This window comes from Carassius auratus, chromosome 20, assembly GCF_003368295.1.
Source record: "Carassius auratus strain Wakin chromosome 20, ASM336829v1, whole genome shotgun sequence".
Taxonomy (NCBI): Eukaryota; Metazoa; Chordata; class Actinopteri; order Cypriniformes; family Cyprinidae; genus Carassius; species Carassius auratus.
Window position 1 is genome coordinate 11,778,585 of NC_039262.1, and position 15,036 is coordinate 11,793,620.

General features: G+C 36.4%; 2 protein-coding genes across 3 annotated transcripts; one reads left to right on the forward strand and one right to left on the reverse strand.

Annotated features, from left to right (window-relative positions):
* Positions 1-332: 332 nt before the first annotated feature.
* On the reverse strand, positions 333-4,177 carry LOC113120931 (vertnin-like). Of its 2 annotated transcripts, none has more exons than XM_026291084.1 (2): positions 4,036-4,177; positions 333-2,859 (listed from the first exon to the last, which is right to left on the reverse strand). In XM_026291084.1, exon 2 carries the CDS (start codon positions 2,855-2,857, stop codon positions 827-829), a length of 2,031 nt encoding a protein of 676 aa, XP_026146869.1. In that variant the 5' UTR covers positions 2,858-2,859; positions 4,036-4,177; the 3' UTR covers positions 333-826. The 2 variants fall into 2 exon arrangements, with proteins under 2 accessions (XP_026146869.1, XP_026146868.1); XM_026291083.1 differs by having other exon boundaries at positions 3,959-4,177.
* A 4,447-nt stretch (positions 4,178-8,624) lies between these two features.
* zgc:153157 (InaF-motif domain-containing protein) lies at positions 8,625-11,489 on the forward strand. The gene has a single exon (XM_026291085.1). The coding sequence runs from the start codon at positions 9,145-9,147 to the stop codon at positions 9,943-9,945; it is 801 nt and encodes a 266-aa protein (XP_026146870.1). The 5' UTR covers positions 8,625-9,144; the 3' UTR covers positions 9,946-11,489.
* The last annotated feature ends 3,547 nt before the right edge of the window (positions 11,490-15,036 follow it).

Consider the following 15,036-nt stretch of genomic DNA (forward strand, 5'->3'; position numbering starts at 1 on the left):
GACAAATTTAACCAAGAGTCACAGAACACTATAACGATGAATTTAAAAAAGTCAGTCAGGTAGTTAAACACAATAACTTTAGCAAACACTTAAACAGTTTCAAGTCAGAGATTACCAAATATTTACACCTTTAGCAGCACAAAAAAAAAAAGTAAACATGTGAACTGAAACAATCAAAACCAATGTGCAAAACGGCAACAATTCTGTAACATACAAGTATGAGGAATCCATTTTAAACTGGCCACATTTCCCTAGCAGAGAGAACATTCAATTGTCAGTATAAAAAATATATATGTATATATAAAAAAAAAGAGACAAAAAAATTAAGAAAAAGAAATTAACACTCCAGGGTATGAATTAATATACTTTACATTTTTTTTGGTTCAAGAAAAATCATCAGCAGTAATTTCATAGTTTAAACTAAATAAAACAAAATAACTAATTAAAAACCAGTCAAAAACTATTCAAAGGAAATAAAATGAACCTAATCAGAACTTAGAACTCATTTAAATTGTAAACATTTGGGGGATGGGGGGGGGGGGTCAAAAGAGAGCCATTTGAAAACCTGCCTTTTGCCTAGAGGCCATCGGCCCTTACTGTAGGTGGACACAAAGACTGTCTGATTCCACACACGCAAATGTCCTTGAGCTAGAACCAAGTGATCAAATAAAAGGAAAGGGACAAATAACTAAGATGCACGAACTGCAATTATGTGGGTGACTCAAAAAACAAAAGACTTAAAGGAACATTCCAATAAACTATAAAAATCAATAGTGTCAGGTTTAGACTTAAAGGACATTACAGCAGTGAGAAATAAAAAGAGCATTCAGCCATGAATTAATGGCACCCCGTGATGCAGAGCCCTTTTCCACATGTAGTAGGTGGAACGAGGAGTAAGAGGAAAGTAAGACCGGAATTCTTTGAATGTGGGAAAGGACTTCTCTTCAAAGCGTTGCTGCAAGAACAGCTTTGCTTTGGCCTTGAAATTGGCCAGTGCCACGACATCCATCACAAACATCTGTTCATTACTGGACCGGTCAGGCAGAGAGTATGCAGGCAGTGTGAATTCAGAGGGACTAGCTGTCTGTCCATTCAGGCAGTCAATGTTCCCATCAAAAGAAAACATTCTTTGAGTTTTTATCTTTTCGAAGACATCAGGAGAGACAACCAAGCTCTGGGATTTCTCTGTCTCAGACATCATGACCGGCTTCTTGGCTTTCCTGTTCAAAGAAGCTCTCCAGAGCCAGTAGAAAGAAGAGGAAACTGAAGGGAACTTGAGCTTGAATTTGATGAAGGACATTTTTGTCCTCCGGACATGCATTTTGGCTTCTTCCCTTAACGTTTTCCTCTGGTGGTACACCAGCCTCAGGCTTTTTTGCTTGCGTCTGGAGATCTTCACTCTTCGTGACAGCTTAGCAGGGGACACTTGACTTCTGGGACTCTGGGTTTTATCAGCATCTGAGCTTTCCTCGCTGCTACCTGAGAGCTCTTTGAAAGGCGTAAACAGCATGGCTTCCCTCCTCCAATTGTAGTAGGTGGATCTGGAGATGCCCGGAAACCTTCTTTTGAAAATTCTGTAGGGGAACGATGTGTTTGCAATAATACAGTTCTGCAAGCTCTTCTTTGCCTCCTGCATCAAAACCACATTTTGGGCACGTTCCCCTTCCAGTTTCTCACATTTGAAGGCCAACATGCTGGCAAAGCTCCCTTGGCTGGGCTTCTTCTTCACCTCTGGTGAGGACCAGTAGTCCAGTTCAGTGCTGTCTACAGGACTCAGCTCCCCTGTGGAGCCGCCTGATACACTGCAAGTGGACACAAGCTCTTGCTTCCACGCATAGTAAGTGGATCTTGGAATTTCTGGGAAAAGCTGTTTGAACTGGCTGAGTGGAATAAGCTTCCCTTGCTTGTAGGATGTAAGGAAGAAGTTTTTGGCTTCATACCTGGCCACTGATTTCTTGTGATACTCAAGGCTTTGCCTCTTCCAGCGGTAAAAGGTGCTCTTGGTGATGTTGAACTTGTCTTTGAGGTTGGAGTAAGACAGCTGGGAGTCCTGATTCAGAAGATCCAGGGACTTCACCAAGGGCATTCGCTGCTCGCTGTTGGGACTCCCGATTTTGAGGTCGCTCGCATGAATCAAGGCCACAAAGTTGTGGGGTTTGAAAACAGAGCCTGCCTCCAAATCACCCGACCACATGATGTGGAGGGTCAAGGGCTCAACGTCTTTCGGCCACGTCCTTGGGCGAATGACTCGACTGAAGTAGGGTCGAATCTTTAAATTGTACATGGGATAAACGGAATAGATGTTGCACTGCAGGACAGACGCCAGTGCATACACGTGCCACATGTTTGCAAACGAGCCGGGGAAGCAGGAGGCCTTGATATCAGCATCAAAGATGGCTTCTAATACTTGAATTGGTAGATTGAGCATGTCCTGAGACTCCTCTGTGCAGAGGGAAAACCTAACTGCCTGCAGCATGACCTTCGAGTCAATCATACCACACAGGTAATATCGCTTCCGAAGTAGCATCTCCACCACAGTTCTGACCTGCAGCTCAAGACTCAGGCTCGTAGAGCCAACCAGAAGCATGCTAGCTGCATCAAACAGCATGTTTCCTTCTCCTTTGCAGACCAAAGGAAGCAAACCCGTCGGTGCGTCTCCCGGGTACAGTCTGTGAGCTACTGCATCAATGCCCAGCCATGAAGAGATCTCAGAGCAGAGTGTTGTAGGAAGATGGAAAGGGGCCAGGACCTGCTCCACCTCCACAGCAACTTTAGTGAGGGCATCAAGACCCACACACTCTGTGGCCTCCTGCAGCTCCCCCAACACTGAGAGCACCACTTCTGTCCTCTGAAACATGCCTACACAAAAAACACAGGAAGAAACAAGAAGATTAGCATTAATATAAAAATATATAGAGCAATTGCCAAAATGCATTCATTTTGTTTTACTGACAAAAGTAAAATATCTTTTAAGATATCGCTACTTCAGCAGAGGTAAAAAAAAAAAAATGAAACGAACAAAAAGTGTCCACTACAAAAAGTGAAGATGATGGTAATAAAAATAATGCTGATTAATGTAAAATAACAATGGAGTAAAGTGGTTGTTTCTGCCACAAATCCATACAACAATTTAACCATTAACCCTTTTTTGTGAACAAAACAAAATTAAGAGAGAATCTAAAAGGATTTTATACGAATCCAACCAAGGATTTTATATGTATTTTACACAGTTTTCACAACTATATACAAGAAATATACAACTATATATTACGCAAGAAATTTTAAGACTGTCTTGATTTCATGTTGACATGTCATACAGTAATTTATTTCCAATTTGTTCCTCTGAAATGAAAGAAGAAGAAAAAACAACAACAAAATGGTCTATTGCACTCTCTGTATCAAAGAAATCATGATCAGCAGGATACAGACAAACCCCACCATTTTGACTAAAAAATATAAAACTGCAGGAGGAAAAAAAAAAAAAAAAGTAAAAAGCTATAAAGAATTTATTCTTATACAATATTTTCAAACCTCCATTACTAACTGCACATTTTGCTGATTCTCTTTTGTAGATTTGCACGCATGAGACTTATGAAACATTTTTAGAAATAGCGTTAAACGGAAACAATTAAATGGTACACCATTACACAGAAAGGATACTTTCAGATACTTTCCATTAACCAGGCTGAAAATGAAGCCCAAACGCGACAGCACACAGTCTCCGTTGCACTCAAACAACAACAAACAAACAAACAATTCAGTCATACGAAAACAAACCAGCACTTTCGTTTCTTTTTCATCATTTACGATTATGAATGAAACGGTTTTTTTTTTTAATTAGTGGATTCATCAAATCAAAATAACAGAAAAATACACCTAGGAAAATACGCCTAAGAACAAACCTACAGTTCACACGGGACTATATTCCAAAGAACATAATTATATATGAACACCTCACCTTGTGTTTAGCGTTTCCCTCCCTTGAGATTTAAATCAACTTTGTAAAGTAGTCAGGTATTGCAAACTGTGACCTACTCTCAACTCCAGGTTTAATCCATTGTGTGAAGTGGACAGCGTGCTCATCATAGGAGACAAAACGAGCGCAATCTGAACCCAAGCACTGGAAGTTTCACATGATAAGGGAGGGACCTCCCTACAGGAAATTGTCAATCACTGAATTGTGTTGAACCCCTACACACACACACACGCACACACTCACACACTTATACTCTATCAGTGGAAGCACAATGGTTTTATACTAATAATAAGACACTAACAAGATAATAATGCTTACACTCTACCCTTACATCTAAGCATCACAAAAAGTTAATAGTAGTAAAACACACAATTTGACTCATTTATGAGCCTTTAAAATAGTGAGGACCACCTCACAAAACATATTTAATGATAACTGTTAAGGTATTTTCCAAATTATTTGTCCATCACTAATATGAAGAAACCTGTACAGAAGCATCATCTCATTTTTAGTGTGAAGTATAAACAAGCCCATCTGTTTATCATTATCACAGAAGACAGCCAACGATGTGAAAGCATTTTAGATTATTACATTTATTGTATACATTAAAAACAAATATAAACATATATATATATATGGATAATCACTGGAAATTTTTAATATTAAAGGCATAGCTTGCAATTGCAGTGTAAACTATTTTAAGTGTATTCATTTTTACTTTAATCTATGTACACTAAGAATATATTGGAAACAAACAGTCTCTCTAGACAGGAGTTTGAATTGTAGGTTTGTTGCATACTTTAGCCTTTATGTTGGCAATTACTTTATAAAAAATTAAAAGATCTTAAATAGACAGCAAAGTTTGAATACAGTTTATAGCTTCCTTGGTAATTAAAGTTAAGCTTCACTGTACTTTTGGAGTTGGCCAATTATCATTGAGGAATGCTGGAAATTTCCATTTCCATAGCTCAAAGTGAACTCCATCAGACAATGGCTTTGAAGTGTTCTCTTTCCATGCCAAACCCTGGGGTCCAGTTTCAATCAGATGTAGATGGATTTTTTTTTCTTTCTGTATATCTGGGGATGTTTAGTGTAGTTCTCTCTTTTAATGGATTAGCAGGGGCTTTTTTTCCATTTTAACCAAACCCCCATGCCCCCGAACACAACATTTATCATTCTCAAGGTTCAGCAGGTATGCTATTTATTCAAACCTTTACCTATTCATTAATTGTGCTGCATGTGTTCATCTCACAAAAAAACAAGTCAGACCAGCAGGCCGCACAAGGTCAAGCTCACTCTTTTGTTTATTGGAGTTGTGCTAGAGCAGACAGTGTGTGCAAATGGCAGAGAGAGAAGACACTGATCTGGGAAGGTGCATATCTGCCTCTTGTTTCCTCAAGGTATCACTTTTAACACCTCTGCCTGTCCACCTTTTGCAGGCTTTTCACACAACCTTTTGTTTCTACTGTTTCAGCCACACACCCCTCTTGAATCTGCAGTCCAGTTTTTTGAATGGAGACAGCCTGGTGCCACGTTTAAAACAATGCTAGAATGTTACTATAGTTACTATGCCTATGTTTATGTCTAAGAATACATTATCATTATTAACTGTCTTAAATGGCCAGTCCAAAGGATGCAACTCAAATAAACTTGGAACTTGGAAATCATCCAACAACCAACATGTTCATAATCCGGCCCGTGAGGAGCTTCTTAAAAATAAAGGTTCCAAAAAAAGGGGGTTTACTTGAAATAACTTTTATTTGTATTTTTTGGTATGTGAAGTATATTGTATTAATCTGAAGAAGCTTCCTTAATTATAAAGAACCTTCTGTGCAATGAAACTTTTTTATGAATGTTAAAAGTCCTTTGTGGAATCATCAGTATCAATAAAAAATACCTTTATTTCTGTACTGTACTGTAAAAACACACTAAATACGTTTGATAACAGACGTTCTTGCTAAAACGTGGAGCTGAAATGTTGATGAGCCATTGTGGGCTTAAACACCTCAAGTGTTCTCTTTCCATCCTGTGCTTAAAATGCAAATGGGACAACGTTGGGTCGGCTCCGGTAGTCTGCCACATGCTGAGGTTGTATGTATGTGCTGGGGTATGGGCCGTGCTTGTGTATGTTTGGGGTTCGAGGGGGGTCGTCAAAGATCTGTGGGACAGAGACAAGGAGAGTCTTGCAACCTTTTGTTCTTGAGCTTGGCAGTGTGGACTCAGGCACTGTCAAGAGCAAGCCCTTGACACCTATTGGGTAATCTCAACATGGGTTCTGCTAGCCAGAGTTTGCCTTTAAACAGCACTTCACCTCATTAGACACCAAATACAAACTAACATTCATTAATTCAATTTTATTTCCATATATTTATTTGTTTCTTTATTTATTGTTATTGCTTCATATATATATTTTGAGGGAACAATAGGATTAATTATATTTTGTACAACAATATTTGTTTAAATTAGCTTTTTGATATTTGATATATTGCATGCTGGGTCAATTATAGAAAACTTTTTTTGTTTTAGTGCTGGGCAACGATTAATCACATCCAAAATAAAAGTTTTTGTGTACATATATGTGTGTGAAGTCTGTATATTTATTATGCATATATATATAAAGACATATAAATACAGTATATAATTAGAAACTCTTTACATAATTTATTTTATATACCGATATATTTCACATATAAACATTACATTTTTCTTAAATATATACATGCATGTGTGTGTATTTATATATTTGCTAGCACTAATGTTTTTTTTAAATAATTTGCCATCTTTTTGTTGTTGACATCACATCAGTTTTACTGTTTTTACATGGATGTTTGTATATGTTGGCCCAGTGTCTTTAACATACACAAATAGTCTTGATTGAGAACGTTATTTCCTGTAATGGGGGTTTGTTATCACACTTATAAATTACAGATAAAATGAAAATGGTTTTAATCCATGAAACTGAAAAAAATCTCTATTATGTCTGGAATTAAACAGTTTGAAAGGTATTATGTGTGTTTTCATTTCTCATAATTTCATAGAATTGTGGATGTGAATTTATACTTGAGGAATTGGATAACCACTGTAGTCCTTATAGCAACTTGATAGCAATTTACATGAAAAAAGTCAAAATTCACATTTCTGGTACGAACAGATTACAGAATGTTAAAGATCCTTTAAACCATATACTTTATGTTTAATGTGTGTGTGTGTGATAAAAACATAAAAATTCACAAGGAAGCCAACTTTTTTGACATTGTGATTGAATGGCTCTATTGGTAAGTACTGTATGACAAACTGCTGATGTGCAAAGTTTACTGTGTAACTTCTACAGTATATTATATTAGTTTTGAAAACTATCCAGTCCTGACTGTTATTTTTCTGTATAACCTGCATTGAAATCAAAGTTGAACAGCAATCCAAGACGTGCACAAGAGCAAAGTCAGTTTTTTCTCTTTTAGTAACAGGTTTGCTCTCAGTTCCCACAGTCTTATAAATGCACATACTGTGCAATCTTTTTGCCACAGATCAAAAATAAGACTGAACCCTAAGGTCAAATTCATTTATTTTGGACACTGATGTTCAATATCATACTTATTTATTTATTTATTTATTTATTTATTTATTTATAACCAAAATAATTACCAAGAAGTCCTAAATATTGTTTAAAATAATGATTAACATAATCATAGTTGATTCTGTTTCTGTAGGTCTATTATTTATATATATATATATATATATATATATATATATATATATATATATATATATATATATATATATATATATATATATATTGATATTCACTTTCTGTATAATTACAATTATATACACAAAGATATGTTTGTATAGATGTAATACTTCTATCATTTTCTTTTTGACACAACTAACTGATGTGACATGAAAACCCAAATTCATTTCATACCACATTAGGTTACATGCTCACCACCCTCAACCAAGTCCATGTTTCAGAGGCTGTCCTGAATACTTACACCACTAAACCAAAAACAGTCTGTTCCTGTCCTGCACTGCCAGAAGTCAGGCGATCTAGTGGCAACACTTCCTCAGAGTTCGTCTCTGGTTACTAAAAGAAAGAAAAAATCTGTGGGGAAAACATTTAGAAATGTGTAAAACAGACTAGAGTAAAAATTAGAAGCACACACAGTAAGACACATCAACTCTCTCTTCTTCAAAAATCTTAAAATGTAGCCTTTTAGATCTTCAGACAGCTTTTAACACAATACCCAATGGCAATATTGTACCTAGTTTGACCAATCACTTACCCATCTAATGACTTTTAATATGACAAATGGTTACAGTTGTACAGTTGTATGGTATTTAATTATAAACATTCTGATATTAATTTAACTATTCTTTAGATGAATGCACTATAATCTGAGGTTGGTTATTATTTCATTCATACTGCAGTGCAGCTGTTTTTCCAGCTGGTGGCATCAATGCACTTGTTGACTGAAGTGTCAAAACAAAAACACGAAGGAGCAAAGGCGTTATTAGGGGACAAACTTTATGCATGCTGTAAATCTTTGACTGACATTTGTCGCTAGTGTGGTGCATCTAAAACATTAAAACAGAATGTGATCACTATCAGTGAATGTGATACAGGGTAGGCCTACCTTTTAAATGAAGCATGTTCATGTCCATATTATTTGTCCACTACCAAAACACAGTCAGGAGGATTCTGACAGCATGCATGACGTTTAGCTGTGGGCAGCGACTAGTTAGTGCGCACTAGTGAGACCCGCCTCCTTTAATTTTCGCTCTATAACACACGGTTCCCTCAGTTCATAACACTGAGGCTGTCTGTTTGTCTGTTCTCATGTTATTCAGCAGGTGAATCACATCTTAGCACTGGTTCTGCTTCAGACGGTGTGAGGTCGCTGTAGCCTGATATAACGTTACCGGTCATCTGTTACGTGCTCTGGAAACGTCTCTGCATGGAATAACGTCAACACGCTACTGTCATCCTAAAAACAGATCGCTATTGTGGATTTGCAATATTGGAGGAATTATGAATGAATAAAAACACACCGACGTGGATAATCGATAAACGCTGTGTATCAAACCGTGAGCAATTCTCTTGAATAATCTGTCAATAACAATCGTTCAAGACGGACGGCGTCCGGGAGCACAGAGGGAGAACCCGCGCGAAAATGAGGGAACGGGACTTCATGCCAAACATGGAACGGGGCAAACCGGCCACATACACGGGAGACAAAAAAGCTAAAATGGCTGCTAAAACCAATAAAAAGTGGGTGAGACTGGCAACTGTATTCGCATATGTCTTGTCGGTGTCTTTGGCTGCTATAATACTGGCAATTTATTATAGTTTGATATGGAAACCGACGTCTGCATCTCTGTCTGGACGGTCAAATGTTTTGGTGACGGCTGCAATTAAGCCCATAATCACAAATAACATCACAAGTGATGTACCAACCTCGAACAAGATGAATAATACACCACTGGTCAGCCTGAGATCGACAGAGACCCCCAAGTATGCCCACTCTACTTCTTCATATAGACAACAACACTGGGGTGATGCTAAAGATCATGAAGGTCTTCTCAAAATCCCCACAACAAAAACAAAGAATACTGACCAAACAGGAACATTTGACTCGGCACACATTCATGAAAAACCAATACGTTTTAGTACAGTAGAAGTTAACCAAACTAGTGTTCTTGTAGCAGGTGCATCAAGTGAACCTCCTCTGGCCCATGGAGCCACATCTTCTACTAAACAAAACGACAGTTCTGGGGTCGGTGCCACTGAGGAACGGCCTAACATGTGGGATTCAGCCTCTCCCACAACTGACCAAGAATCATGGACAAGCTACATTGCGAGACCTGACGTCTCCTCTTTGACAGAACATGGTCTGGAATTAATGGAGGGCTCGCATCCTTTGCAAGATGAGTTGGTTACCAAGGACACAGAGGATGCAGCAAGTGGAGTGTGACACCAGATTATTTGTGTGGCACGTAATTATATGACATTAGCTGTGATGACTGTGCAGCGAGAGAAATAACAACTGCCAATGTGAGAGTCATCATACAGTTTATACTCATTTGGTTTCTATTTAAAGGACAGAAACTGTGCTGACCTACCTGCTTTAAAAAAAGCTTATTTAAAGGTTGTTACATTAAAGAGTGCAATAGATGGGTTCCGAAAGTAAAAATCCCATTCATTTTCTAGACTGAGGAATTGATTTAGAACGATTAAGACCTACTGTGAGCTACAAGGTTTTTAACTGGTGTTACATGCTTAAAAAAAAAAAAAAAAAAAAAAAAAAACACCAGACTGCACTATTTAAACTTATTTTTTTTTTTTTTTAATAATTGTGTTTATCAGCAGGATTCTTGGTGTAAAACTACATTACCCATGATTCTGAAAAGAAAACTTCACCAATCAGAGAATTTCATTAGGCAAATTGCCCCTCCAAAAGCTGTTTTGCAATCCAGTCACTCTCCAATTATTTTTCATAATTTTTAAATGATGTCATTTGCAATTCTTCTAATGATGTTTTTCACCTTGTGGCTGGTTGATTTGGTCAATGGCTTAGAACTCTTCGATGAAGACTTCTTTTTTTAATTCTATGGGAAAAGTGAATGGGAAAAAAACTTACGGAACCAAGGCTGCTGAAAAAATGGGCAAGCACTGATGCATAATTCATTTGCAGCTAAATCACAGACATGTTCATATTCAGAATAACAGAACAATTATGTGATATAGCTTTTATAAAACAGTTCTATAAACCTTCAGTTAGTATCCAGCAACCTACAATTTAGACAAAACTTTGCCAGTTAGTGTGTATATCTCTTTCCAGTGACAGAAGTTCCAAAATATGTCAAATTTGACAAAGTAGTATACGGACACAGCTCCACATTCATTCCTGCTTTTCTAAAAACAATGGGGAAAATTTGTAAAGAATTAAAACACAGTGCCGTTATACTAAATATAAAGTCCTGGAACACTTCTTCAAATCAACTCAAGGATAAAAATGAACTGTTGTATAATGGATTGATAAAGATTGTGGTTAAGCGATAGGATCATGGTTCTTGAGATGTCTTTTTGAACAACAGGAAAATGAGCCATTCTCGTCACCAACAATCCTTTAGTAGCATTTATTTCATTGTTTTGTAATTGTGAGCAACTTAAACACTGTTTAAAGCAACTTAGAACACTTTGCCTATAGAGTTCAGGAATGGAATATCTGTCTGAATAAAGAAAACCTGGCTAGTAGGAAAAATTCACTGTGCAAACTCACCCATGTTGACATTTTTAACTGTCTTTTATAAATCAGTGTTTGTTGAGCAAGATATATAATAACTGAAATATGACGTATGAATAAACACATATTTTTCTTTCAGTGCAATGATTATTGAACCAGAAATGTGTCCACCTTAAGTGACTTCTTACTAAAAAGACGTAAAGCAGTTTTCTGAAGTGGAGTGGTTATGACTGTTTAAAAGGGGCACATATTTGGGAATTAAACTTGTCCTGTATTATTATTGTTATTATACAAAGCCATGCTTTCACTTTGAAAATTCCATGAAAACTGATTTTTAATGATTCTGAATAAAAGAGGCATCAAGTGAATAAAAGTTTGAAAAATTAAATGATGTATTAGTATTATATAGATTTTTGGTTCATGTTTAAATCCATATTTTTATATTATTATTTCATATGGACAACAAGCGTTATCGTTATTTTTTGTCGCAAAGTAATTTGTTTATGAACAATGTCTTGCCAAAGCAGTTTCTAGCAATTTTTCTTTCTTAATTAGATTATTAGCTACTTATTATAATAATATGTAATGTTGGCCAGATTCTCTGAGAAAGTTCAGACGCATGAATTATATTTTGAACCATATTTTTCAAAGCACTTTAAGATACCAGAAGGACAGTGAGAGTAACCAGATGTCTGCACATGTAGGCTGGACACTTATTCCCATCTCGGAATAATCAATCTCTGGTAGAATGCATGAAATGTAAGCCAAACGTTACAGATGAGTCCCAGTACATTTTAAATGCTTATATATGTCATAACAATACAAATGAGTATATAGTAAGATGTCACTGTAAACTCATGTTTTTGTGACACTGCAGGGAGATGACACATTTAATCAGTTGAGTGCAGTCTAAAGGGAATCATTTGCTTAATTAACACAGACTTTTACATCCCTTTCAATTATATATTTAGCCACATAAACCAAACTTGTCCATTGTGTGATACTGGAAATTGTATGACTCGATGATTTTAAAGTGACCTGAAGTATCCCTCAGCCTAAGTTTGTCTCTCACACTGTGTATGTTCCAGCCATCAGTTGTCCATGGGGACCTCTTCATCACATTAACCTCAGCATTCCATTCAACCAAAAAATAGGACTGTCCCTCGGCACATTCCCATTTGCTTCAGATGAGCAGATTGTTTATGCCATAGCAATAGCAACATAAAATGCTACCTTATTTTTTCCACCTAGCCCAGTTTAAAATATAAGGAGCTGGGAATTCCCTGCATATTTTAGGATGGTACTGTGGGTGACACTCTTAATTACTAGAAACATAATGCTATTTAGACCGAATCCATTAATGGAACACCTAAGTTATGGGAAAATGTTTTCTGGTGGTTGTAGTGAACGAAATGTGGAATGGAAAAGTGGGCAGAAAACATGAATTGGAAGATATTTTCAGTCAACAAACAGTTTTCATTAAGTCAGTATGAATCGAAATTGTTCAGTTATCAACATTCTTAAAAAGTCTTCTTTTGTGTTACACAGATAAACATAAGTCAGATGGAACATGTCAATGAGTAACTGAGAAAATTTAGTTTAGTAAGAATAGGTTGTAAAAAATTTTTTGCAAGTACACATACATACAAACAATTCAGATATAATGTACAGATCTGACAACGTTGACATTTTTTTAATTAATAATTTTATTCAGGAATGAAACTGATTGATCAAAGTTGACATTTATAATGTTACTGAAGATTTATATTTCACATAAATGCTCTTATTTGAAACTTTTTGAAGAATAATGTGACACTAAATAGTGGAGTAATGGCTGCTGAATATTCAGCATTGCTATCTCTGGAACATAATACATTTTAAAATATATTGCTAAACTCAAACTTTTACATTTAAGTGTAATTCTTCTAAGAGAGTTTCATTTAAATTGACATACTCATGTAAGGCATGTAAGCCTTTGGATGGGGTGACAGTGCTTATGAAATCTCCTGTGGCATCAGTCTTGTCAGTCAATGTCACTGTGTATTGTAGAGTGATTACACCTGCAGCATCATTCTGTCCATTCTTTTCAAATATTAAAATCTTATGCAATGTTTTTTCTTTCTTTCTTTTGAATCACTTTTTAAAATCTAATGTGGCATGTTTCATGAGTACAGTTCTTCACCTCGAATGGCCTCTCGTTGCCTTTGTGGAATGAAGTTCCTGAGGAGATTCTGTCTGCTAATATTTGTGGTTTCTATTGCCTGACATTTCGCAGGGGTCCTCACAGGACAAACCACACACATACCATGGGATATAGAAACAATGGGGGAGCAGATGCCCTCGGAAGAAAGTATCTGCATATAACCCAGGACAAGAATGACTGAAATAATTTAACACAAAGGACTCTGTTGGATTTCTGTACATACTGTACATATTTTAAAAATTGTTTACAGAATAAAAATACATCCACCTTAACACTGAAAGGGTTTAAAACATTTTGGAACTGTAGTGATTGAGAATTATGGAAACAGAACTGTACATTCTGAATTTGGTGACCAAAAGTAATTGTGTTAACAATTTTTTGTCCAGGTTATTCATAAAAAGTGGAGGAAATAGGATTTGGTGACGCACATGTTTAATCTTATCAAATACCTTTAAGAGCCATCCTTGATTAATTTCTACACTCATCATGCAGACCAGAACATATTACCTATTTGATATGTTATATTCTGGTGCAGTGGATGACTAATTCACTCCTCTGATGTCAGAGAATCATCATGAAGATGTCATTTTATACACTGCCAACAATCAACATGTATTGGTCCATCATTACAGAATAATTTATATTTTTTTCTCCAGCATCTGAGGTTCTTGGCTTATAATGTCAGTCACATTTTTAGCCAGCATGCATATGTAAGTGACTTTGCATCATGTCATAAACAGATGGCATGGCTCTGTTGCCATTTGAAATATTTCAAGAATGGCTTATTATGTCCTTTTAAGGCAAAAGGCTCTAAAAGCTGTTATCTCACATATAGCACTAGGCTATCTGTGAACATTCACACCCACAAAGTAGGTCAAAAGGCACAATTTAAGCAAGCTTATGTTCATGTCAAGAATGGTGCTTATGTTAGGTTATTTTCTTTTTTATATATAATATTTTAGTTTTATTTTAGCTGAAGTCTGTTGAGTCCACGAATTTAGCTACATGAGTCAAGTCACAGCTCTTCCTTCTAAGATTCTTTACACATTATGAATTGCCTCTGGTGTGAGAGGACAGATGATGGGAATAACAAATAAGGAGAATGTAGGAAAAGCCAAATCGGACGTGAACTTATTCAGCCGTTTTCTAGAATCATATGCAAATTTCATAATAATAATAATAATAATAATAATAATACATTATGTATTTCCTCATGCATTAGACATGGCCTGAGTGTGTTGCCACACTTGACACATTAGAGTGTGGGTGGGTGGATTGGAATAATGAATCAGAAGAAAATTTATGATTACATAAGGTCAGTCAAGAGCAAATTACTTTTGAACAGAGGGCAGGTGAACAGAGTTCAATATTTAATTGCTCTGGACAAAGGCATCTATTAAATGTCTGATAAAAACGGACATAATGCTAGAATTTTCCTTAGGTTTATCTGAGCTTACGGGATACAGTGCTCATGAAAGGTTAATATTTTCAAGAAGTCTAAGAGCCAAAGCCTGTGCTAAATGATATGTAATGAAGCAACTACAAAAGGACCAGGTGGCTGGGAAGTGCTGTTAAGTGCACCTTCAAGAGGATCGTGCCTGTAAACATATGACTGG